Source organism: Perca flavescens, chromosome 2, assembly GCF_004354835.1.
Source record: "Perca flavescens isolate YP-PL-M2 chromosome 2, PFLA_1.0, whole genome shotgun sequence".
NCBI lineage: Eukaryota > Metazoa > Chordata > Actinopteri > Perciformes > Percidae > Perca > Perca flavescens.
In genome coordinates, this window is record NC_041332.1 from 40,253,969 (window position 1) to 40,280,371 (window position 26,403).

General features: G+C 39.0%; 1 protein-coding gene across 3 annotated transcripts in view; it reads right to left on the reverse strand.

Annotated features, from left to right (window-relative positions):
* tenm3 (teneurin transmembrane protein 3) overlaps positions 1-26,403 on the reverse strand; it is a 225,769-nt gene that overhangs the window by 119,796 nt on the left and 79,570 nt on the right. Inside the window, exons 4-6 of one of the 3 annotated variants that reach the window (XM_028590650.1) lie at positions 17,878-18,051; positions 13,939-14,003; positions 840-959 (exon numbers count right to left, since the gene is read on the reverse strand). In XM_028590650.1, coding sequence (XP_028446451.1) covers positions 840-959; positions 13,939-14,003; positions 17,878-18,051 — 359 coding nt within the window. Of the gene's footprint in view, positions 1-839; positions 960-3,449; positions 3,594-13,938; positions 14,004-17,877; positions 18,052-26,403 lie in introns of those variants that run through there. The other 2 variants (XM_028590658.1, XM_028590666.1) reach the window with 2 other exon arrangements.

Below are 26,403 nucleotides of genomic sequence, written 5' to 3' on the forward strand. Positions count from 1 at the left end.
AGAGAGTTGTGTGGAGCTGATAGTCTTAATTAGCTTTGTAGCAACTCATTTAACAATGTCTTGAATGTAACGACGTTCATTGCTATAAAAAGTTACCCAAGCAGTTTGTGCCTAAACCTAACCAAAGTGTGACTTTTCACAATGTAACAACATGTTTAAAACTGCAGCCATTACATTAACTATGAGACCGGTGGGTTGTATTACCTGCCACAGCTAGTTTGATGATGCCTGGACACACACATCAAATCTGATTACTTTCAAATAACAGTGACACAGTCTGTGTCTGTGTAAAACACATTATTTGAGAAACAAATCCATAGGCACCTTTTATTTAAAAAGAAATCTTCTATCTTAATATGTTGGCACTTTACTAATCCCAATAGTGTTTGTTTGCTTTTGTTAATAATTAAAATTGTTCAAAACAAAACTTGATTGATTAATTTCTTTGTCTTTTGTAGTTTGAAAAAAGAAATCGATTAAAATCGTAAATCGAGTGTTGTGTGTGAGATAAAATTTTGAACTTCCAGCATTGGCAGTGAACATAAATCCCTAATGCATATTAGTTGCTTATGAATATAATTATTAGAAGAGAGGGGGTTGTCTGCAGTGCTGTTGAGGATGTGTAAAACTGAGATACTACATCAGGCGAGGTTTCCCTCAGGCACCTAGTGTGATTTCGGTTTGAAGCTAAATGGCTTTCTCCTTACTGTGTCGCAAACATTTCTGGCTAAGTGGAGAAACTTTAACTGGAGCAAACACCTTCTTTGCCACATTTTCTCATATTCGCTGTTGTTTTTCCTGTCAGAAGACAGGATAAACATCTACAAGTAGGAACTCACCATTGTCGGTAGACACCATAAAGGTGTTGGGAGTTGTATCCCTTCCCCCTCCTCCGTTTTCAAATGCTCCATATCCCTCACTCTCCTGAAGCTGCCAGTTTAGACCAAACAGGTGCATAGCTAGAGGAGGGAAAAGAGGAGAGCGAGAGAGAAGTACAGGTAGGTTAAAAGTGTGCAAAATGAAAAGAAGATAGAAAGGAAGAGGAGAGGGAGGAAAGTGAAGAGAAAGACAATGGGAAAATTGGGTGATAAAAAAGGAAAACAAAAAATGATAAAAAATGTGTCTGTCTGCAACAGACAAAAGAAGTGAGATGTGAATATGTGTGTGTGTGTGTGTGTGTGTGTGTGTGTGTGTGTGTGTGTGTGTGTGTGTGTGTGTGTTTGTGTGAGTGAGTGTGTGTGTGTGTGTGTGTGTGTGGTAAAATGTACACTCGGGGCTGTGGCATACTGAGAGCACTAGCAGTATGTTTTTGGAAACATGAATAACATCTATAATGCTCTCAGGCTAGATATGCAAATGAAGTGGGCAACTGCAAAAACACACACACACACACACACACTGAAGCCCATATGGAAAAACATACAATATGCACAAATATAGAGCCATACACAACCAATAAAACCAGTTTCCCTCTTTCTCTCTCACTCACATACACCAGTACCCAGGGAAAGATAGAGAGGAGTGTGTTAGCATCAAAGGAAGCCTCCAGCAGCTAATCTGACATAACACTCACCTCTACCACCTACGTGGTTACTGTTGTTCTCTATCTGTGTGTATGTCTGTGTGTGTGTGGGTATGTGTGTGTGTGTATGTGCATGTGTCTGTGTGTGTGCGTGCGTGTGTGTGTGTACACGCCTGCCCTAGGGGTTGTAAATCATCTGCTCACTTGCTATCTTCCTCCTCCTCCTCGCATCTCAATTGAGATGTAACCAGATTTTTTTCGATGCCAAAAAAAAAAAAAAAAAAAAAAAAAAAAAAAAAGAATTGGTGTAAACCAAACAGAACAGAAACATCATCCAAACCCAATGAAACCCATTTTTATTCACCGCCACACTTTCCTCCTTAAACATGCAGACACCATGCAGAATATACTGCATGGTGTCTGCTGAATTATGCTGACTGTCTGATGAAGAACTGCAGAGCTGATGTGGCATTTTACAAAATGCAGAGGGGGAATTCTGTTTTCTGCTTTGCCTTGTCTGTCCAACAAAATTACACGCTGCAATTTAATAATGTAGGCTGTTGTCAGAGTTTACATCCACTGTTTCCAGTCTCATTCTGCAGGATTCAGGCAGAAATTAAAAAATGATCTTCCGTAGGCCCACAGAGAACAGTGTTGCCAACTCTTTTCCAATGAAAGTACTAGCTCCAAAACTCGCTAAATATCAGCAGATGACGTCATACACTCATTTGCATATTATTGGTGCCGTGCTCCTGCATCATTTGCATAAAGCTTAGCGGTTGTGTTGGGGGAGATATCCCTCCTGTGCTGTTGGCAGAAGAGCTGTGGACTGCAATTACTCTGGGCAGCATGCACGAGAATTAATTACAATATAATATATGAATATAGAAATAAAGTCGCTAAGAGGGTCTGAAAAGTCGTTAAATCTAGAGAAAGTCACCAAGTTGGCAACTCTTACAAAGAAGAATACTGTTTATTCACAAAAACTGTCTGTGAACTTAAACAGCAGTGTGTGGCGGTGTCTGTATCTGCAGAGACTCTGCCCTCTGCCTACATTTTCTCTTTTCTTCTTATTTGTCCGTGTGCAGGACGTTTATTGGCATCAGCAAAGAGCCTTTGGGCCCCACGTGGATGTGTAACCAACAGCCAATAACAGCGTGCACGTTGTGCAGCCTGTTTTTATTCCCAATACCGCTGCTTTGCCCCCCCAGCGTCTGATACCGACGCACAGGTTTAACTGACACATCCAGGGTCAGGATGAAGCTCTGCATTACACAATCCTGGCAATGAGTCTCCTTCCTCTAGATGTGTGTGTGTGTGTGTGTGTGTGTGTGTGTGTGTGTAAATGTATTTGTGGTTTAGAATGTAATCGCCATGATACAATCAGAAAATAACATTTTATTTCTATGAGTCACTGTTTGTTCAGCGCTCCCTCTCTTCATTCACTCCCTAGCTCTCTGTCTCTCTCTCATTGAGTCGGGGAGGGGGTATAATGTGTTACAAAAGTAACACATTATACTTTTAAGGACCTGTGGAAAGTCCTGTGCTAATGAAAGCACTGTCTGCGTGCCGAAATAAGGATGTCTGGAGAGAAAGACGTTTTCAAAAGTCTCTCGCTGTTCAGCTCTTAGCATATTTTTAGCTTTTACAATAACGGAATCTCTGTGGTTTGAAGTTTATATATCTGCTCTGCTGCTTCAGAAAAAAAGGCTTTTAGATAACAAAATAACGGGATACTTTTATTGTAAAGAATTTAAAGGAAATGAAATGCGAGACGTCAAACGTTTATACGAGACGTTTTATGAAACTAAAAAAATAAGGTTATCGTATATCGGCGGCTGCCTTTTCCAGGCAACAGCGGGGCACAGAGCGCCAGACAGCCGGGGATTTAAGAGGAGGCAGTGCTACAGAGATCCAAAGCACCAACCTGTTTGTGATGGTAGAAAATCGAGGAACACATGCGGACTGGATTCCTTACACAGCACATATGAGAGACAGTCGTGTCAAGGACCAATTACTGATTTTAACTTGTGAACATTTAGTGAGAGAACCCCGCCCAGGACACACACTGATTCTGCCTCATTAAATTAGAGCCGTGCTGTGCTAGCAACCCATCCTGGTGAGGACAGGAGCAAAGGGTCATGGGAGAGTGCTGGCTAATCGTCAGGAGCCTGTGTGTGTGTGTGTGTGTGTGTGTGTGTGTGTGTGTGTGAAGATTAATGGCCATGGTAACAGTCATGTTAGACTGGTTCTCTGTAACAGACCCTTTTAGGAAATTTGGGAATTAACAGAGAAATGTAGTTGTGGATTTAAGGAAGGTTAAAAAAAACAATATAGATTAATATAATATATAGATTTTTGTTGCATAGTAAGATGGCATCATCTTTGCATCCTTTGCAGCTTTGGTGTAAATTGATTTCCTTTTTGTTTTTAAGTATTAATTACTTGTGAATTTGAAGCTGTTATGAGAAGTCAGCGCTGGAAACCATCCTGTGGAAACTTCTGGGGAAAAAAATCCTTGCAGCTGGAGAACTACTTGGATCGATATTCAAAGCAGGACTGCACACACAGTCAGCCTTTGCTGCATCCGTTCAGAAGAGCAAACTGATCCCAGTTCAGCCCCGATAATCTGACGCACACTGTGAGGGACTGCATCGGCAGATTCACCACTTTAAAGGAAGGAGAAGTGTGAAAGACTATAACAGAGGACACTGTTCCACTTCCACTGTTGCACTGTTTAGACTTCATCTCAGGACTGTGTCGGGATGTACACTCTAAGAAATGAATCCCTAAAATAACTAACAAATAAATAAAAAGTTCTGGCAGCTCATTACCCGGACTTTGCCATGTAATTAAAAACAGTTAAAATACAGAATTTTTTTTTCTGTTAGGCCTATTATATAAAATTATCTCATACAAAGCTGCTCAGTTAGTAAACTTATGAGAACTTTCAAAAAAAATTCAAAAATGTCAAAAAAAGCAACACGTCAAAAAAAAAAAAAAAAAAAAGAAGCACCTAATAAAGGGACAACATGGACTTCTTTGATCTCCCAAATACAGCCATCCGCGGCGGACAAAAGTTGTCGGAGCACAAATTACGCCATTACAAATGTAAAAAAAATCAATACTACTTTGAATAATTTAGGTTAAATATACCGTCATACAACTGTTAAAGATATAGTGCGTAGTTTCTGTCGCCCCCATGAGGAATTCTAAGTAATAACAACAACACTGCTGGCGCATCTACTTGATGCAAGCATTCAGTGATCAAGTAATTATCTTCACTTGAGTTTCTGCACGGGAAAGGCACCGGACGCCACAATCTTCTGAACATAGTCATACTGAGAAATCCAGAGAGAGTTGTGTGGAGCTGATAGTCTTAATTAGCTTTGTAGCAACTCATTTGGCAACGGCTTGAATGTAACGGACGTTCATTAATATCAAAAAGTTACACACTAAAGCTTTAATACAGAAATATTTCTTAGAGTTACAGACTGTCCTTAATAAATCTTTGTCACAGCAGACATGTTGACTAGACCTAGGAAGAAAAGCACAGGTGTAACCTTTAGCAATAATGATGACTCCATCCCAATTAACTGTCAAAGTCCAATGAGGAAGCATACCTCATAGCTAGGATTGCAGCCATTAGTTACGCCAGTACTTTTCCTGCTATGAAAAGTCTCCTGTGCATTTTGTTACACCAAATGGGGTGACTTCCACCTTTATCACTGTGATTTGTTGCATGGAAAGTGAAAAGTTATTCCAGTCTAGTATCCGGAGGAATTGTATCCATATTGGATGATTCTGCACCTCACGATTTATGTCCACTGCCACGCTGAATGCCAGTGGAGGACGTATTGTGCCCTTTATGTAATGAAGCTGAGACTAAGGTGGTGGATAGCTATGGGGCATGTCTGACTTCCAGGCAGGAGACTAAAGTTTGCATCCAGTCACAGATCTGTCATTAATGTCTGCCTTTTTTTAAAATGTAACACTGATCTTTTCCCTGAACTTGACCAAGTGATTTAGGTGCCACAACTATACCCAAAGTGTTTGTGTTGTTTAATGCAAACCTTAAATAGGCTGATTAATCAAATTCAAACTGACATCGAGATTTAATTGAACACAATTTTCAAATTGCAAAAAACAAAGATTTTTTTCTTTCTTTTTAATGCCACACAATCTAACCAACCTGAGGCTCAGAAACACCTGGCCGTGTGGGCTTCACTCGCAGTGCTACTGTGTAAAAATGGAATGGCCAAGGCAAGTGCAGACCTCGGGTTTTAGATAGGTTGCATTTCACCCCCGACTCATTTCCTGGTTCTCCTTCTCCATAAACAACATGAAATGTTGGACAGGGTTAACTTTTCCTGCTCCAGATTTCCCACCGTGGTCAGAAAGAGCAGGGGAGACACTTTGTTTCTCTCACTATGACTCTAGAGTCGCTACTCGTTGTGAAGCTAATCATTGTCACTCTCTCACTCGCTCTACCACACACACGCTGGCCCTGCTATTTTCTTAAAGAGATCGACGCACACACCAACGCACAAGTATAAACCTCAGGCCAGTTACGTAGGCTACGGAGAAAGCTCTGCGTGGAGCCTTCACAGAACCTTAAATCCCGCTTTAGCCCCAAAGTGAGCATCAATGTCCGCCCTGGATATCTTATTTATCAATCTTTAGCCTGTCACTTGAACTACTGATTTACCTATAAAGAAAACATGAACATCATTAATAAATCAGAAATCATAATTGAAATACCTTAATTGATGCATGAATTAACGTATTGTTCCTGCATTAAGTCATGCAGGAGATACTATTAATCATTGTACATTACTGATCGCTCGTGAAGTACTACATTAATTAATTCATGCATGAATTCATGATAATTCATGTACCATTATTATAAAGTATTACCCATGAATCTTCAACCACTTGCTTCATTAAAACAGGTTTTATCTTATATAAGACAACAGATATAACTTTAATAATCTGCAACACGCAGGTGACTTCCTCAAGCATACCAGCTGGCCCTGAAACAAGTGCCGTTGCTATCAAAATATCCAAATATTTCCCTGATTATGAAGCTTTTTTGTGTGCATGCACAGGTGAGGTGATATGATTGAAGTCACAGCCATACAAAGAATGTCTTTTGCTTCTTTTAATTCTAAAGACTATAAAACAGTAAAAACTGTGCTTTACATTTATATTAAGTTTGGATCGTCGAACATGAAATCGTCAGTCAGTTAGTTTTAGAGAAATTACAAGTACATATTAGTTCACATCTAGCATGAAGAAGAATTACTGATATAGTACTACTGCGAAATCAAGAACAACTTGAGGACATATTTAAATGAATTGATATATGAACGTTCAGCTGAGCCAATCGAATATTCAACCCATATCTCTGCCTTTGAGTTATGTTCTGGACATAAATGCTAAACAGCAGGAGTGGTATGTGACAGCGGTGCTTTGCATTTCTGACACTGTGTATTTTACAAACTACTAACATGGCAGATTCATAAGAGATTAAAATCAACCTCTGCTAATTATTACAAATCATTATGCTGTAGCTCCCAAAATGATACTAGACCCATGGCAATATAGTTTAGGCCTGGATGCAAATGTTGCAAATGCAGGAGTACAGGCTAATTCCTGGAATTATTGAAATGAAGCAGTGTATTCTCACTGTTAAATGTATTTTTGACTCAGTGAAGTGAACAATCAGATGAACTGCTTTTAGAGAAGTGTGGGTGAAGAGAAATCTGCTTTTTGTAAAATAAAAAAAAATAAAAATAAGTACTGGATCAAAAGAGACTTGAATGAATGGATTCTGAATCATTACAAATTACAACACCTCAGTGGGAGTCACAAAGAGACATTCATCGTAATGGGCTTTCAGAGTGGGAGTGTAACAGGTCTCATTGCCGCTGAGTATTTGTTCGATGCAGGGCCTTGTTTTATGGGGCCCACCTTGCCTCAATTAGTCACAGGGGAAGGTTTTATGTGAGTGTGTCTGTGTGTCTTTGTAAACACAGTTTGCCTGCTAGCATATAAACTCAGTGACTAAAAAAAACAGCAACTCTTGATCATCTCTTTATATTTGCATATGTCTTAAGCTACTGCTTTATAAAAGCTTTTGACTGTGACATAGACATAGAACTTTATTCACAACAATAAGAGAAGACACATACAGGGAATTCTGATAGTCTGATAGTCTTAATCAGCAACTCATTTGACAATGGCTTGAATGTAACAGACATTCAGCGATATAAAAAATGTACGCACTAAAGCTTTAAGCAAAAACTCCCCATTGACTGGTCTCAAAAAGCAATTAAATATCTTGGAGTTTGGTTAACACATTGCTCTAGAAACTTATATTTAAAAAAAAGTATGAAATAGTAAACAAGCTAATTAAAGAAAATCTTAGTAACTGGTCAACACCCCTGCGAGAATTGAGACTATAAAATGTATATTTTATGTCACTTAAAGTTAAGGTCCCACGATTCATATGGAATGGGAAAAAAACAAGGATTAAATACAAAACTGTAATTATCAGTAAAGAGTGAGGAGGTATGTCTCTCACTACTCTTAGGGATTATTATTATTCTGCCCAATTAAAGACTATAGCCCATTGGTGTGACGTTGGATATGAGGCAAAATGGAAGGAGATGGAGGGTGAATGTGAGGATATTCCAATACAAGCAATGATTGGTGATTACAAATTAGCTATACATTACCTAGACCACTTCAACCCATTCACCTCATTTACCTTACATACTTAGTATGATGTAATAAAACAATTACATTTAAGGGCCCAGATTAAAAAACGTAAATGGATTGCACATGATACAGAATTCAAACCAATTCAAATGGATTCTGGTAAAAGTACTTTCTGAAAATATTGATTACAGCAGCAAAGAAAGCAATCACTCATAAATGGTTACAGATGGCTCCACCCACAGTAGATAACTGGATTGAAATTATTAAAGAGATTAATGACTGATGATAAAGACTGACTTTCCTACTATGCCTGCAAAAGTGCTTATACGCCACAAGGTGGACAAAATGTATAATATATTTGTTGGAATAAGACACGTGGTTGGTGGTCTCTCCTTCACATCCTCACTACTTTTAAATTGTCTTTGCATGATTGTGTGTGTGTGTGTGCTCATCAATGTATGTGAGACAGATTCATTAAGAGTGTGCGTGTGTGTGTGTGTGTGTGTGTGTGTGTGTGTGTGTGTGTGTGTGTGTGTGTGTGTGTGTGTGTGTGTGTGTGTGTGTGTGTGTGTGTGTGTGTGTGTGTGTGTCAAAAGTATATGTTTATGTGAATTAGGGCTGTTGGAACAAATACCTAAAGTCAAATATAATTTGAATAGTAAACAAATCAATAGTTTTTGAATGCTGAAATTACTGTTCAAATGTGATTTTTTTTTAAATAAATATGTTGGCTAACGTTAGCTAATCTTGCCTTGGCCTACCAACATGTGTCACTCATGTCACGTCTTATGTACAATAAGTTAGCGGGAGTGAGAAACACAAGTCATTGTGAGGTCTAAGCTAACGTTACATGCCAAGTAACGTTAGTACAACATCACGGAGCTAACGTTACATACCGTGTAAGGTTAGTACAGGGGGGAGTGACAGGCTTTGGCTGGAAATCGGAAGGACAGGAAATAGTTTAAACATGAATTTATAATCGACATCCACCAAGCCAAAGTGCTTATGTTAACATTAGTTAGCTCATTCTTGTTTCCTAACTTTGTCGCAAGTAATAGTAAAGTTAGCTTAGCTGGGAGCTACATGGTAAGTACAAGCTACAAGTTAATGTTAGCTGCCCTCCAGCTGTCAGAGTTAGCTTACACTTCATATATTACCTTCTAACAGCTGTATTCTCAGTAAGGTGACAATCTGAAAGAAACAGGTTGCTTATAAATCACGAAAATAGTAGCAACAGCACCGTTTGGCTTAGTTATTAATGCTGTTAGCATCGTAGCTAACACTATTGTTACTTAGTTTATGTCAAATCGTTTCGGCTGTGCTTTCTAACATGATGTCATTGTGCTAACCGAGCAACGTTAGCTTTACAACAGAGTCGCTTCATTACACTTGTTAGATAATGTTTCATTACAGAGTTCTCTGTTGATTTGTGTGTGTCGCTGTGTGCTCGTGGTGTAAAATGAATGTAAACAAAGTTGCGTGCAATGCGCCATGACGTAGGTCCCCTTCAAGGCCTGGGTAATGTTAGAAGTCCCTCTAGTGGGCAGAAGGTGTACCACCAACCACATGCTTATAGTGGCATTGACAATGCATAAGCCTGAGTAGTGTAGTACATATTAATAACAGGCTGTATTTGAGCATTACATATTTGATTTTATTATTATTTGAATATTTAAAAATTTTTTTTTAAATGAAATTAAATTCGAATGGTATTATAGAGGAAGATGACAGCTCTAATGTGAATCCTAACATCCCAGGAAACTCTTAACAGATGCTTGAAAAAAAAAAAAATCTTTCTATCAATGCCACACACACACACACACACCCACACACACACTAGCCTGTGGCAAGAGATCTTTAAGTCCAAGGACCATCTGAGCTTCTATCATAATTGCTTCTGTTCGTTGTTGGAATTGATGACCTTTCGAAAAAATACCACTTTCACTCCCCTCTGACTCTTTTCTCTTTCATTCCTTCCTCCCTCTTTCTCTCAAGGCTTTTTAAAAAGAATATCACTCGTACACAATTTAACAAGGAGCAAACTGCCCTGACACTTCTTAAGCGATGTAGGGGCGAAGGAAAAGCACCAAAGTTTTTCTTATGACTACAGGCGTAAATGTGAGGCCTCCATTTGGATTTTAAAGGCTAATACTTATTTTTTTTTTTTTTTTTTTTGATTGGAGCCTGCACTTACAAATAAGTTTGGCTTATTCTCATCTTTCAAATTTACATTTTCCCAACAAAAGTGAAAGCAGTAAAATTTTTGTGCCCAGAAACAATACGTATTCAGAATTGAATTCTCATCAGCCACTGAAAGAGCTTGAACCCCAGGACCCTCCCCATGGGTCACTTCTTTATGCAAATGCTCACACCTGTTAGTATAAGCTGTTAGCCAGATGCCTCGTGAGTCCAGCGAGGTTGAAGAGTTAATTACTTCAGTGGCATACTCTTAAATTGAATGTGGATGTGTGTGGATGAGTCAAGTCTATTACAAAAGTAGTGTTTGCAACACAACAATCAAATCAATAACTGAATACAATTGTATTGAATCAATTTGGAAATTTGATGTGACATTTCTTATTTTATATAGCAGAACAAACCCAGACTCAGTCTATTCAGGGGCTTAACCTGGTTTTCCATCAACCAAATTGCCCAAAAATAATAAGGATGGTTCCATTCAACGCTCTTTGCAATTAAAATGAATGATCAGTTCACTACATTTATTGAGTATTTAGTATTTCAATTTTTTTTTAAATGGTTTCAAAACAGCATTCTGACTAAACTTTGACATAAACCAGTCTGTGATCATCCACTCAACATCCTCTGATCTTAACTCATAATTTAATAAATCATAATTTTCTGCTTTGTTTAACTCAAAAATTAGATATAATTTCATATAAATGAGCTTTATTGACCATGAATTCCAAGTGTAAAACTAGTGGTAACAAGTTGGTATTAGTGGTTTATATAATGGTGGTAGTGGGGGGAAAAGTGTAAAAAAAAAGGGACAAAAATGTAAAAAATTCAAATAAAGACATGAGTGACACATGCGGGTAGGCCAGGGCGAGAAGAGGGAGATTAGCTAAAGTTAGCCAACATATTTATTTAAAAAAATCACATTTGAATAGTAATTTCAGCATTCAATAGTATTGATATGATTACTATTCGACCACTTCTCTCGACACTCATACAGCAACAGACAACACAAATGTTTAATGAAGATTTTACAGAGCTGACAACGCCTGTAATTACACAAGCCAAATATTAACACTGTAAGATGATGTAGACATCCTTTGACCCACAGTTAATTGGTTTCCATTCTGCCTTGAGTGGATCAAAATCACAGTGAGGGGAAGGGCCACCTTATTTATACAAAGTCTGTTAATTAAATGGAAAAGTTAAACATTAAGTGTGTGCTACAAATGCACATTTATTGCATTTTTAAGCCTCTGAGCCCTAAGGTATTTTTGACAATTTGTGGTCATATCTAACTATTCTGCCCTCGGGTGATTCCACTTCACCTTTTACGATCTTTGTTTCATCTGCGATGACGGGACAGCAATTTTTCTTTCCTAGTATGGCCACGCCAAAACCCGCCCTTTAATAGCAGCTTGATTGGTTGGGGTTAGGCATTGACCTCGAGTGGTTAAGATTAGGATAGCCGATTGGTCAGGGGATGGGACCTGTACAAATCGGGTTACGTTACCTAGCGTAAGCATGGATGCCTGGCCAATAGTGCTATTGAAGGGCAAGTCTTGGCGTGGCCACAGTAAGAAAAAAAAGATATCGCTGACGGACCAGCCTTCCATTGGTTGACAAGATGGAAACGAGCTTTTGATTGGTCAGAATGGTCTCCCAGAGCATCATGGGAAAATCAAAATGGCGGTTTGCATCAAAGCTAGCGGCAAAATTCATAAATTATGGACATAAAGTGTATCAATCTTGGATGTAACAGTTTGGATTTATTGCACAAAGACCCAGAAAAACGCTGCATTTCCAGGCCAGATACAAAACCTTCTGTAAGGGCTATGAAGACACCAAAGATATCAGCGGAACAGCGCAAGTGGTAGCTTAAAGAAATTATTAAGTCATGAATCAAAGATGCCGTTTTTTGTCGTTTAAGACGCTCTGGGTCATAGGGTTAAGGGGATGTTTTGCACATATGACTAATGCCTAAAAAATATCTGTGAGAAATACTAAATATGCTTCAGAATCTATGTGCTTTTTTCAATATTTTAGAATAACACATTTCATCACTGGCTTTGTCAAGTTTATCTAAACCTAAATAAACCTGACAATGAACTCTTTGAGTTATTACTCTGAGAAGATTCCTGCCTTTCATCAGTGCCCCGAAAGAAAGGTGCACAAAGCATTCCTACAATTTGATGAACTACATATTTGTCTGTCATCAGTATTATCCAGATGTCTCCTGATGAAGGGAATGATTGAGATCCTAAATCAATGTTTTAAAAAAAAGATGTAGGACAATGAAAATCTGAATTCATCATAGCTTACTGCATTATTAAAACCATGTTTCCAAAGAGGATTCCAGCTACAATTGAGCGTAAAATCTGCCCGACATCTTAGCCAACACATCACCTATAGCACATCCTGGAACATAGCGCTGAGGGAGGGAGAGAGGGATGAATAAGGCCTGGAGAATGGAAAACTCTGGCAGTCTTGTTATCTGATGGGCTCATACCACACAGTGAAAACCATCGCATGCAGCAACAAGAGTACAAGAACGGCTGATACAGAGAGAGCTAGAGAGGGAAGGAAGCTGGACAAGATTGGATGAGAGATGCGATGGGATTAACAATGGACAAAATAGAAATAAAAGTCTCATTTGTCATCCTGCACCTGGGCCAAACTGCCCCTGATCACAGCACTGATATGTGTGTGTGTGTGTGTGTGTGTGTGTGTGTGTGTGTGCCTGCCTGCCTGCCTGCGTGCGTGCGTGCGTGCGTGCGTGCGTGCGTGTGTGTGTAACAGGGACATATTTGCATTTGGCTTAATCTCATTTATAATTACACAAAATCTGTTGTGGTTACTTCTGTCTTAAAATGTGTCTGGTGTAAGGTATATAGGCTATATGTTAGAGTTCAGAGCTCCTCTTTATTTATTCTTCGGTGGTCCTTTGACTACAAATACCCTGTGTCGCCTTTCCCTCTCCCCTTTTTGTAATACTGTTTGGGAGAGAAGAGTGTAATTTATATTTGGCTCATTCATTATTTGTATTCATTCCATTATTTCTTGTATAATTTTGTTTATATTTTTGTTCCCCACACTTGCATAATGTCTGTCCCAACCTTCTACAACTTTCAACAGACTCATGTCACTTTATTGTCGTTTTACAGGTTTTTAAGAGTTAAATTTGCGGTAGTTAAAGCTAACTTCCGTTTTGTGTATGTGTTAATGTGTGTATTGTAGAAGTTGGAGTGGGACGTTCTGTTACATGACGAGGTCTGTCTATTCATGTTTGTCACCAGGTACGTTTTAACATACCATTGCTGTATTATTGTATTACGTATATTATTTTATTCCACTGTATATGTGGCCCTTCTACTGTTTGGGAGAGAAGTTGGAGCAGGTGTCAGTGTGGTGAAATAATTATACACAACGCAGAATTCCACCGATCAGTGTGTGTGTGTGTGTGTGTGTGTGTGTGTGTGTGTGTGTGTGTGTGGTCTTACCTATGCAATAACAGAGCAGGACAGAGAGCAGTACAGATAGTCCTACTGCACTGAGGGCTGTACACCTGAGAAAAAGAAAAAAAAACATAAAACATTTTATCTTTACAATACAAATAAACATCTTCTAGATTTACAGTCCTGTTGCATATTCACAATTATATAATTGTGATGTATGATTACCTTCCACAAAACAGTGCAAACACATTTGCAAATGCCTATGGTGTCTACATGGTGGCCCTTTTAAAACGCATTCTCATGAATAGGTTTGTATGAGATGGTATAAAAACCTATGCACAACAATTTGTATGATTTACGATGATTACGGTGACCGCCGGCTGGTTAACATTGCGACCGGTCACATGAGGGTTAAGTTTAGAGGTCTTCACAGTTCAATTTAGCTGAGAAAAGGTGACTGTGAGCCGTGTACAGTGCACCATGATGGGACGGTCCTGGTTAAGTTGAGCTTTCAGCGTACAGTTGAGTTTAGCCGACAAAAGGTGACCATAATGCAGCGACGACAGTTAACAACTTGTTAAGATTAGAAACAAGATTGTGGTCTGGGTTTAAACACTGGTCCCCTTAAGTAGTACTCCAGGGACACAAACACATGTTTTCTGGGTGAAAGTCTTGTGTTTTCCCCTTAATATCTTCCCAGACACAAACTCCCCCACTTAAAAGCCCTGTCTTTTATTACCCAGCGATCCACAATGACCTCCTCCCTACGTGGCTCTTCGTGCTCTTAAACAGCAACAGGCACTGTGGTGCATATGGTAATAAATACGCAGAATACAAACGAATTACAGTGCATTACATTGATTCATGAGAACAGGCTGAATTTCAACTTCAATGTCTCCTGTGTAAAAGGAAGCACGTGATTTAGTGGAGCTTTGAAAATGCCAGTTTCTTCTACCAAGATCTGACCGTTTTCATGTGTTCCTGCAATAGTCAGTACTCATTGCAAATGCTGCATCCGGACAGCCCAGGCCCTCATCCCATAACGTTCTCCAGCGAAATGCCAAAACGACACAATAACTTTGGTCTGCATAACTGCAACTTTTAGTCTGCTAACATTTGAGTCAGAGTTTAGGTTAGCGGCAAGCGTTTCTGGTTGCGTGAAATTTGCATGATATACATTTATATATATATATATTATATATACAATGATAGGTTAGACCCACTGTCACATTGCTTTGTTGCTGTCCACTTGGTGTGCAACTTTATTTAACAGGAAATCGATCCATTTTCAGTTGTATAACACAGGCCAGCTAGCATGAAATAAAAGCTAAGCTAGCGTTGTTATGATTTGCATATGAAATGCCAGGTTGTTAGTGTCCTCCACTTTAATTGCTCCAATTTAGCAATAACATTTTATTTACATTTTTAAGTAAATGCCCAAATATATTCCATATTCACAAGCATGGTTATGATAGAAAGAGGGTATGCATAATATGTTTTTAATGACCTTAAGGTATTCTTTTCCTACATTAGCCCATCATGTATCTAACCGTCCAAGAGCACATTCGGCATTAAGAGCTGGACTGGCCCAAACTGGTATCTCCGTAGTGAGTCACTGTCATGGACGCTAAAGGCAGAGCAAGTTTAAATATCTTTTCTAGTCTATATTTCCATCTTGTAATGCTGCTGTTTTGGGTATTTTATAAATATACATTATTTGTAGCAGAGCAGACTGAGGGTTGTGTTATAGCCCTGCTTGTTTTTCATGTTTTTTATGAAATATCTTTATTGACTGCACGATCATATCACCTTATTATTTACTGCCATGCGAGCCAACTAACACTGGGTTAGACAAACAATTACAATAGTCAACTACTTTCTTGCTGCTGTGGGAATTGTTTATTTCTCAAGGGGAGATGTCACACCCGGCAAAAATCCCTGGATGCTCTTTTCAGGAAGCTAGCAAAGTCTTACAACCTGTTAAAAGGCAGCTGGCTGGCAAATGACTGCTGCTTTGATGGCTCCCGTTACTGCCAAGATTCAGTCGACTGATAAATGTAACTCAAACCTTGAAAATCCATTGCCTTCGATGGTACAAGTCTATGTAACCTGTGCGTTGAGCTGCTGTGAAGTGCATGGTGTTAAGGGTGGTTAAGTAACAGTAGTCAGCCATGAAGCTCAGGGTGCAGCATAATAGTAGCAATGCCGTGTGTTATCCTCGCTGCCACAGAAGAGAAATAAAGTCCCATTTAATGTCATATCAAACCACCTCCATTCAGTTGAACCCATAGCTGTGTTACAAAACATCTCCTGTCTCCAGGACGATTGATTAACTAGGTTAAATACTGATTCTATGTAATTCTATGACTAAGTTTTTCTTCTTACTAGATTACAGCAGGGTGACTAGAGGCTGTTAAATCTATGTTCTGCAATAACAAGTCATGCAGTACACTTCACAATGGCTCCTGGCTTCTTGAAATTTAAGGAGATCTGGGGAGTGGGGGAGGGGGCAGATGAAAGTGGAGAATATGAAAGATAAGACAAAGGACTAAAGAAAGGAAAGCTGTGTAGGAAAAGGGATCCAAAGGCAGGAAGGACATACTTAAAAAGATATATCTAAATGTCATCTGTAAAGGAGCACATGTAAATGTTGAACAAGGAATACTGAGCATGTGTGCATGCAGACTACCATTCTGGAGGCACAGTACACCACATACAGTGTTCTGATGATGTACAAAGCTGGCTGAATATACTAGACTGAATTTTGTTTCTTTTTCCCCACATTGTGCACTAATGGCATGGATTTCAAAATGTCGTCAGCTGTCAGCTTTACTTGATATCCCTATCGCATTCAGGGATATCACCCTAACTGTGTGTGAAGAAAGAGTTCTTCACGGAGAGACAGGGTGCTATTTAGAAGCACTGACTGAGAAACACTTATCTGCTGACAAGCTTCTGGAAAGCGTATTCAAATTGCAAACAGTTATATCAAGAACCTTTCACCGTTTCAGAGGAAAGACATATATTCATGTTGGCAATGTAGGGATTTTGTGAACAACACAGCCAAAAGAGAGCCTTCTGTTTAGTTTGATGTTACATGTATAAAAAAATGATTTTTTCTACCTAATTCAAGCTACATAGTGGCATCTGAAGCATAAACCCATGTAACCAAAATGTCCTGGCCCAGTATCAACCAAAATCTAGCTTGTTGGGTTGGCACAGTCTTGCCATACTCCTGATGATCAATTGAATAATTGAACATTGAATGATCAATGTGCAAGAATCATCCTAAGCAGATATGTCCCATTCCAGGCACTTCAACCAAACTCTAGTTTGTCAACCCTGCAACCACTTCATTAGAAATTCAATTCCTTGGTCAGTGTTTTCCCTAGGTTTATGGAAGACATATTTTGCGGAGGGTTTAGGGGTCCTCCCTGAAGAAAATATTAAGTTTTTTACAGAAAACAAAAAATGCAATTTCACATAATGTTGACAATTAATTATTACCATATCTGTCTAAAATGTGTAAAAAAGCGAGAGCTGATAATACATAAACAAAAACAATCAAAAAGCTTGAAGACTTGCTAAAGAAGTCCACTGGGGACCCACTACAACCATTAGATCTGATTAAAAAAGTAGTTTGTTAGTTTTGATGCTCAGATTGATTTTACATTCATTTAGCCTTGGGTGATGCACCTAAGCCTTATAATGGAAAGGAAATCCCTGCTGGTGAGAGGGTTTGTATGATATCTTATGAAAACATATGCACAACAGTTCATATGATATCATACAAAATTACAGCAAACGCCGGTTACATCACAGTCAAGTTTAGCTGTCTTAACAGTGAAATTTAGCCAACAAAATGGTACTGACAAATGATTCCCAAAAATCACCCCATTGCAGCTACAAAATATGAACCTAGTTTGTATTTTTATGGCGTGCAAAAATCTGGAATTTGGTTTCTTCCTGCTTGTTCGATCTTACCTCCATGAGCAGTACTTGGAGGATTTCTTGAACTTGAAGGCAGAGCGGGACAGGGTATTCCTCGGCAACGGCCTGGTGGGTGGGGAGTACACTGAGCCTGTTGCCATAGTGTAGCCAGGAGTTGCCGTGGAAAAGAGGGGGGTGGTGCCTGTACCTGTCTTAAAGAGGAAGTGCCTGGAGGGTGAGAGGAGAAAGAGAGAGAGAATTAGATGTGGTACATTAGTAGCTGACATTGGCTTTCCTGCTCGATCTACAAGTGCTATAGGTTAAGCCTCTAAACTACACTCGTTATTCCCATTTACCAACCCTAAGCCCTGTGGTCTAATTAGTTATGATGTGTTTGTTAAATATGTGACTCGGGCAACACACTCTTTTACTTTAGTTTTGAATGTCTCCCCAACAAACCTTTTGCAATAACATTTCGTAAACAGCAGTGGTGGGTACTGAACATCTTTATTTTTTACTCCTAAATTACTTTTTATTATTTTACTTATTGTTTTTATCTACATGAATGTATTAATGCGATCACTTTAAAATGTCACACTTGTTAGCTGTCTAGCCTACTGTTGTTGCCTGTATCTGTTGTTATCTTGATATGGACATGTAGCCAACCAAACCACGTGCTTTGATATGAAGAGCACTGCATATTGATTGCCTTCTTCAATAGCACAGGCACGCAATACAATATGATTATGACTTCTCAAAAATGATTGTTTCCTGAATAAATAACTGGTAGCGTACTGAGTGCCAAGCCAATTTCATTTTCACCGGCGCCATTCTATTTAATGAATTCACGATAGGCATGAATGGCAAATGCAGCAACGTTAAAAGTAGATTACTATCCCAAAAAAAATACTTGAGTAAAAAGTAAAAGTTCAGTTTTTAAAAGGAATGTGAAAAGTTACCATTAACGTATCGTATTTACTCATTTGCATTACTTGTATCGAGTCAGCCCTGCTAGACAACCAACACAGATGGGGGGAAAAAGAATGGTGCAAATGGTTCTACCATGGCAGTTACATGGTAGAAACCACGATGACACACCATGACAGTACATATCCAATAGTGTTTTGTCTGTTTAGAACACAATGGCTGTGACTCTCATAATCTCATACAAATTAGTCACAGTGGGTTCTCATACTGGTGTACTGTGTGAACAGTGGAGTAACAAAACTTTATCATGCTAATTAACTTGATTAATGAAGCCTGTGACATGCAGTTTGTTGTTACATTCCACATGTCTTTACTCAAGAATAACCATATTCTGCCACCAGTCCTGAACTGGTTTATAATCAATACTTCATCCACTGTAAATTACTGTGACAAGTAAAACTACAAGGTTAACTATATTCGTCAGGAATGTCTAAAATTGTTCAGATTAGTAAAAGGGTGAATGCTTTAAAGCTACAGTGCGTAGTTTCTGTCGCCCCCATGAGGAATTCTAAGTTATGACAACAAAACTATCGGCGCTTCCACATGCTACAAGCATTGCATAATCACGCACCACCCCCACCCCTTCTCGATGCAGTAGTTCACTCGAGCTTCTGTGCGGGAAAGTCACCGGACAACCCAATCATGTGAACTATAGTCATACTGAGAAACACAGAGAGTTGTGTGGAGCTGATAGTCTTAATTAGCTCCGTAGCAACTCATCTGGCAACGACTTGGATGTAACGGACGTTTATTAATATCAAAAAGTTGCACACTTAATCTTTAACCATATATTAGAAGGCACGTTTCGAAGAGTTGAGGGATTACTTTCTGGTTTCACCAAAAAACACTTCAGGTGTAATCACCCCATTGCAACAAGCCAACCGAGAGACAATGGACTATATAAATATTACATTTACACCGCTGTCCTCATGAAAGCCAAACAGTTTTTTGTTTTTTTTTATTTCTGAAAAGGCTGTTTTTGATTGTTTCCACAGGAACATTTCCACGAGAAAACCACTGGCACATACTGTACATGTATGACTGCAGTAATTACCAAGGTCACAATGTCTACTTAATGACACAATCCCGGCTAATGAGCATCTGTAATTACAATCAGACTGCTCTCTAACAAGGCTGTATGATTAACACTTAGAACCTATTATAACAAGGGTCCTTCAATTAATACCTGCCTCGACGCAAGATAGGAAGAGAGAGATAGACAAAGCGTTTAAGAGGGAGAGAGTGAATAAAGAGAGACGGCTAACAGAACTACTCAGAGAGAAGCATTACAGTGTTCTGTATGTGAGTTCTAGCAGTCAAACATAAAACACAGGGCTTTCAACGGGGGGAGCTGCATTCATGTCCTGGAAATGTTAAAGGAAAAACACAAGACTTTAACCCAGGAAACAGGTGTTCCTGGAGTATTACTTTAGGGGACCAGCGTTCTAACCCAAACCACAATCCTTTTTTTCTAATCTTAACTAGTGGTTTTAGTGCCTAAACTTAACTGAAATGACCGGGACCTCACGGTGCTCTCTACAGTCACCTTGGGCCCTATTTTAACGATCTAAGCACACGGCGTGAAGCGTTCGCAGGAGCATTTAGGGCGTGCACAAATCCACTTTTGCTAGTTAAACGGTGGAAAAAAGGGTCAGAAGAGTCCACAGAGTTGTGTGTCTTCATTAATTCATAGGTGTGTTTTGGGCGTAAGATGCAATAAACCAATCAGAGATCATCTCCCATTCCCTTTAAAAGCCAGGCGCGTTTGTACCTTGGCGCATTGCAATTATGATGGAGGATTTGCTAAGCTAATATTTTTATTTGTAATCTTCTGCATGTGTGTGTGCTGCTGCGTGTCCCTGTGTGTGTAACAAGCATAGTGTGCGTGCGCTGTGTATGAGCCTAGGTGCAAATGCGCTGTTAAAATAACAATGAAATGCTGTGTTATTGACTTTAGACCAGGTTTTTGTTGGTCAATGGCGCGATCACTTTCACTGGAATGTGACCGGTAGTCAAATAACTACGCTCGCCACCATTTCGTATTGTTGTGCATCTGTTTACGTACGATATCATATGGATCCGATCATGAAAACACATTGAACATCACACATAAGTGCAAAAGATGAATTAGTGCAATACCTCTAAATGTACTTTTTTGACTGTGTTAGGTATACTGTAGAGCACTTTGCTTTTGATAGCTAATAGAAAACCCCGGGAGATTAAAACGTATCTACTTGATGTGATGATCACCAGTTAAAGGTAAGAGAAAACCCATTAGTGGGAGTTTTCCCTTCAGGTGGAGTTTTGTGAATGAGTAAAGTACTTCAGTCGTGCTCTTCAGGACCCACAGTACTGCTGTTGCCTCTCTGCTAGTTAATACCATTTAATGCCATGTCCCTGACTGGATTGTCAGAGCAAACAACTAGCAGGACTCTGGGAGTTCACCCCGAGTACAATCATATAGTGCTTGGCCACATACAACTGGATGCAGGTTTAACTGCAGATTTAAATCCCCCCCCGAGGTTCTATGGGTGGATTGTGTTTTAAAAAGAAAACGTAAATGAGTGTGTGTTGCCATTAACTACTGTTCATGGAGACGCAAATATTGCTGCGAGGGCGCGAACCAGTTTACATTATCAGAAGAGCACCATAACTCTTCTGTAAACCTGGTGCACAGACTATCAGTCCCTTGCCTAAGGGCATTTATGTTATTTTAATGGGGGGATTTTTTTTCTTTTGTCTACACGTAGTATTGTCGTCTGCTGCTGATTTTATTTTGTTTTTATTTATTAGGCTTTTTGGTGGAGCAGAAGATGACAAACCTTTTAATAACCTATTAAACCACAGCATCTGAAAACAATCACCTTTTTTATTGAGTGAGCAAGTCCTACTACAGATTCCTATTACAATAGACAAACAGGCTTAGCTAAAATGTGGTAATCAGCAAATGCAGTGAATCACACCTCACCTCACACGAACCGAAAGACATCCTCACATTTTTTAAGTTACATTATTAGGTTTCCTTGCATCACATTATATGTCAATTCTTACGAGTGGTTTTCATCATTGTTTTTCTCAGACATTTTATTCAGCTTGTACAGTAAGTTGTTTTGTTTGGCTCTTCACTACATCTCAGCAGTGCTATTAAAAATAAAATTGAAATGGAATTGTTATAAAATTGTCTATTCATTTTGAATAATATCACTCCATTCAATGGCTTATCAGCCTCATAGATATGGGTTAGAAGGGGGCCTGCTACACCTAGGTTGAGAAGGCCGTTATCATCATCATAGTCTCGCATTGCCAGACCTTCCTCCACAGCGCTGTGGTGGAGGGTCTGGCTAGTCTACACAGCATTCCGGGATGGGAGAGAAACGTGCTCTGGTTGATTGGCATTTTTTTAAACCAATCACAATCGTCATGGGTGGCGCTAAGTGCTGCACGGAGCCCCATTGCCGCTGCAAAATAGCCTCGGGAAGGAACTTGTTTAGATGGAACATGTGTGCGTACGTTCAATTCCGACCTGCGGCCCTTTGCTGCATGTCATTCCCCCTCTCCCTCCCCTTTCACATCTCCAGCTGTCCTGTGTAATAAAGGCCTAAAATGTCCCCCAAAAATGATCTTAAAAAAAAAGAAGTCAATGTTGGCACAACAATCCACCACCCCAAGCTTCCTCCTTACGCAGCATTTCTGTCTTTTAATACCATGTGTTCTGAGCGTCTAATGTTACCGTGTATAGGGGATTCAGCTTACCAATCCATGCTACTAGCCTGCTAAGCCAACTAGGAGGTAGATTAGGGCCTACCGCCTCACATCTCTGGTAGTGATAAACAACTCATGACGCCCATTAAACTGGCTGATAAGGTTCCAAGCCAGTGGTTTGTAAGAAATAACAAAATGTTGTTGAAATGAAAAACTACTGAACTACTGATAAAGACTTGTTGCACTGAAGGGGAGGTATATTTGTTTGTGCTTGGATGTGTGCTGTATTCTCTGTGTGTGTGTGTGTGTGTGTGTGTGTGTGTGTGTGTGTGCGTGAATACATTTTTATGACTGCCACTTCATTATTTATCACCATATTAAACTGCCTCATCCCTCTGTGGAAGTGTGAATGAAAAGTCACATTTTATTATGCTTTCATTTAGAGTAAGAAAGGACGAGACACAGAGGCCAGGCGTGGCCACTAGATTACACACACACACACACACACACACACGCACACACATACACACACACGCACAGGAAGAGAGAGACATGTCAGATGGTGATGGACATTAAATGACTATTTAGAAATGTAAAGCTTTGTATTTTTAGCAAGTTCATACATAAAAAAGAAAACTGAGAAAACTCAATTTTACAAAAACTCAAAAAGCTTGTTGTGTCAGAAAAAGCTGTCACTGATATCAACCAAATTTCTCTCTGGAGAAACTAAAATGATTTTATTCTTGCTTAGATTTCTGTTTTTCTATTTATGCTGCTACCACTTCCTGCCTTTTATCACCAACATCACTTTGACAGCAATTAATTATGAAGTTGTAATTATCTTGGGATGTGAGGCTTAAACCTTGAAAAAACCCATGGGAAATTGTGATACCAATAAACTAGATATCAGGAAATACAGCTGCAAATGCAATTCAAACCAACCACAGAAAATGAGCCAAAACAGAAGGGGTTATGGGTAGACGGACATTATGTTGACATCTGATAGTCTGCAGTTTGTCATGGTTGGAAAGCTGAGCATGATGGAATTCATTATGGATTGATGGTCATATTCAGCAGTTCCTTCTTGTATTCTTTACTACAGCAGAAATACAGGCACATTCATAATGCTTAGCAAAAACTACAGGGACAGGACTCAGATTGTTTTTTTACGGAAGAGCATTAGCACCACATGTGAAAAAATTGACTGAGTTATGAGTTTAAAGTCCAAATTCTAAGAAAAAAAAAACGGAATTCTGAGGATAAAGTATGAATTCTGACTTTATTCATAGAATTCAGATTATTTTTTGCTTAAAAAATGTTATACTTAAAAAACAGGTCCAAATTCTGAGATTAGTCAGAACTTTAATCTCAGAATTCTGAGAATAAAGTCAAGATTCTGACTTTAATCCCCAAATTCTGAAATTTTTTTAAACTCAGAACTCATATCCATTGTTTCACATGTGGTCCTAATTCTCTTACGTAGTTCTTTACTAAATCTGTCATTGAGAAGAATTACAGTTTGCTAATACTCTATATAAGTCACATGAGTTTCATTTGAAATGTGAAAATGTAAATAGTGAACTTTGATGAATTTGGGAGACATATAGTACCAGGACAGACACAGACACAGTGAGGATGATCAAGTGTAAAATGACTGTAACCACAGTGTGCTTAGTTGACAGTAACAACTTGTCAACCATAACTAATCTGGCAGTCCGCTAATAATAGCAGCCCCTGCAATGCACTATTCTACAACATGCATTTACATGACATTAACACTATTTACACTGGGGCTATTAAGTGTCTTTGACAATAGGAGCGACACAAGGCTGAGGTTGTGTGTGTGTTTCAGTGTGACATAATGAGAACAAAAGCGAGAACACAGACAGGTTACGGATCCTCGGAAAGAAAATGACTGTAACTAATGTGTGGATACTAAATGATCCTGCATGTCTAACACTGTGACAATAGCCATTGAACAGCAGCGTTCTCCATACATTCCCCCACACATACAACCACTGCCTACAGTGTGTGGGATAAAAGGATCATTTCATTTACATTTAACCATTTAATTGCTCTTTTTCCCCATGCCTGAAATCATGCAAACACCCACACATACAGTACATGTACAAATGGGTGCCTCTGATTTGTGTCTAAATGGCCACTGTACATTATGTCCTGTCAATAGAACAGAGTTTACAGAGTACCATACCATTTATTATTGAAATATGAATCACTAGACTTTATTGTATTTGTTTATAATTTTTTTTTTTTGCATTATTGTTGTGGAGTAATGCATGTGGGGATAGTATGTGATGCATTCTGAGGTATGTTTGGGACTTGTTTTTATTTGTATGTATTAAATGTAAAAACGCTGCTAGTATCTGCCCCTACTCACCAAATTTGATTTCATTTTCATAGAGACTGGGACTCCATGACATTCAGAGAGAATAAGAAGCCTGCCCACATCAATATACACACATATCAATCAGCTGTTTTTTTTCTTTAGATTTCCTTAAATTGTAATTTTTTTAGGGTCTTTAAGGTGTTGGCGGGAACATCTCCAACAGAATCCTATAAGGTAAGGGAGCGGTTCCCAAAGTCCAGCAGGAATGAGGAAAAAGTTGGTAATGTTACTCCTCATTACTAACTGTTATTGCTATTGGTTTTATATTACATGGTTATCAAAGGTGTGCTTTTAGATCGATCTGCCAAAAGAAAACATATTCTATATTCTAAAATAAATATGATCCAGAAGTATCATCCTTTCTGAAGCCAGAGATGCTCACAAGTCTCTGAGCTAGAGTCCAAGTCGAGTCTTAAGTAGTCTTGCGTTGCCAGGCCTTCCTTCACAGCGCTGTAAAGGAGGGTCTGGCTAGTCCACACCGCATTCCCGGGATGGGAGAAAATTTTAATAATAAATTATATATTTAATAAATCATAAATCCACCAGTTTAAAATGCCAACACAAAAAAAGCAGACATCCGTCCAAAAAGAGTGATATCTGGCGGAATATCCAGCGGCAACAGAAGGATCCCTGAAGTGGAACGTCGTGGATATAGACTAGTCTTAAGTCTCTGAGCTAGAGTCCACATATTTTGCATTCACCGCTTCTTTTGTTTGAGCCTTGTTGTATGATGTCTTTTATAGCCAAAGATTCTGATGAATGGCTCAGCAGCTGCCGGTGCAGTGTTTGTTGTCCTCTCTCACGCGTGGCCTCCTCCGTGGGAGGGGAGTTGCATTCATGATACGTTTCCTAAAAATGAAGATTGTTCACGAGTCCCTCATCTCGAATCCGAGTCGAGTCTAAAGTCTTTTGAGGACGAGTCCCAAGTCAAGTCTGAAGTCACTGTCTCTGCGGCTCGAGTCCCCGTCTCTGTCTGAAGCTAACAATGTAGTGGCTAGAAATAAAAATAAATGAATGAAATAAATTTATAAATAAATCATCTCTTTAGTGGTGACAAGATGCTATTGAAGATACCTTCAGGTTTATTTGGATGCAAAGGACATTTGTGCAGCAGAAACAAAAAAGAACACTAAGGACATGAGTTTAGTTCAATGTATGCTTCCTACATTTGTAGCATACACTGCTGAAGAAAATATTTCTTTAAGATTTATAAAAAAAATATATAGACATGTTACAGTAATTAAAAATGATAAAACAATAACATTAATAATTAGCATTGTGCTTAGTTTTGTATTAGACATTACAGCAAAGGTCACTATTGCCATACTCTTTTCACAGTACATCTTCATTCCAGCACCCAATTTATAGGCTTTATAGGCTCATTAGGTCAGACACTTGAACCTTAAAAGTTTCCCCTAAGATCCCAAATTTTCAGTTAGTCACTCTTTAAATGTACCAAATAACTATGGCCATGTTTATGAATG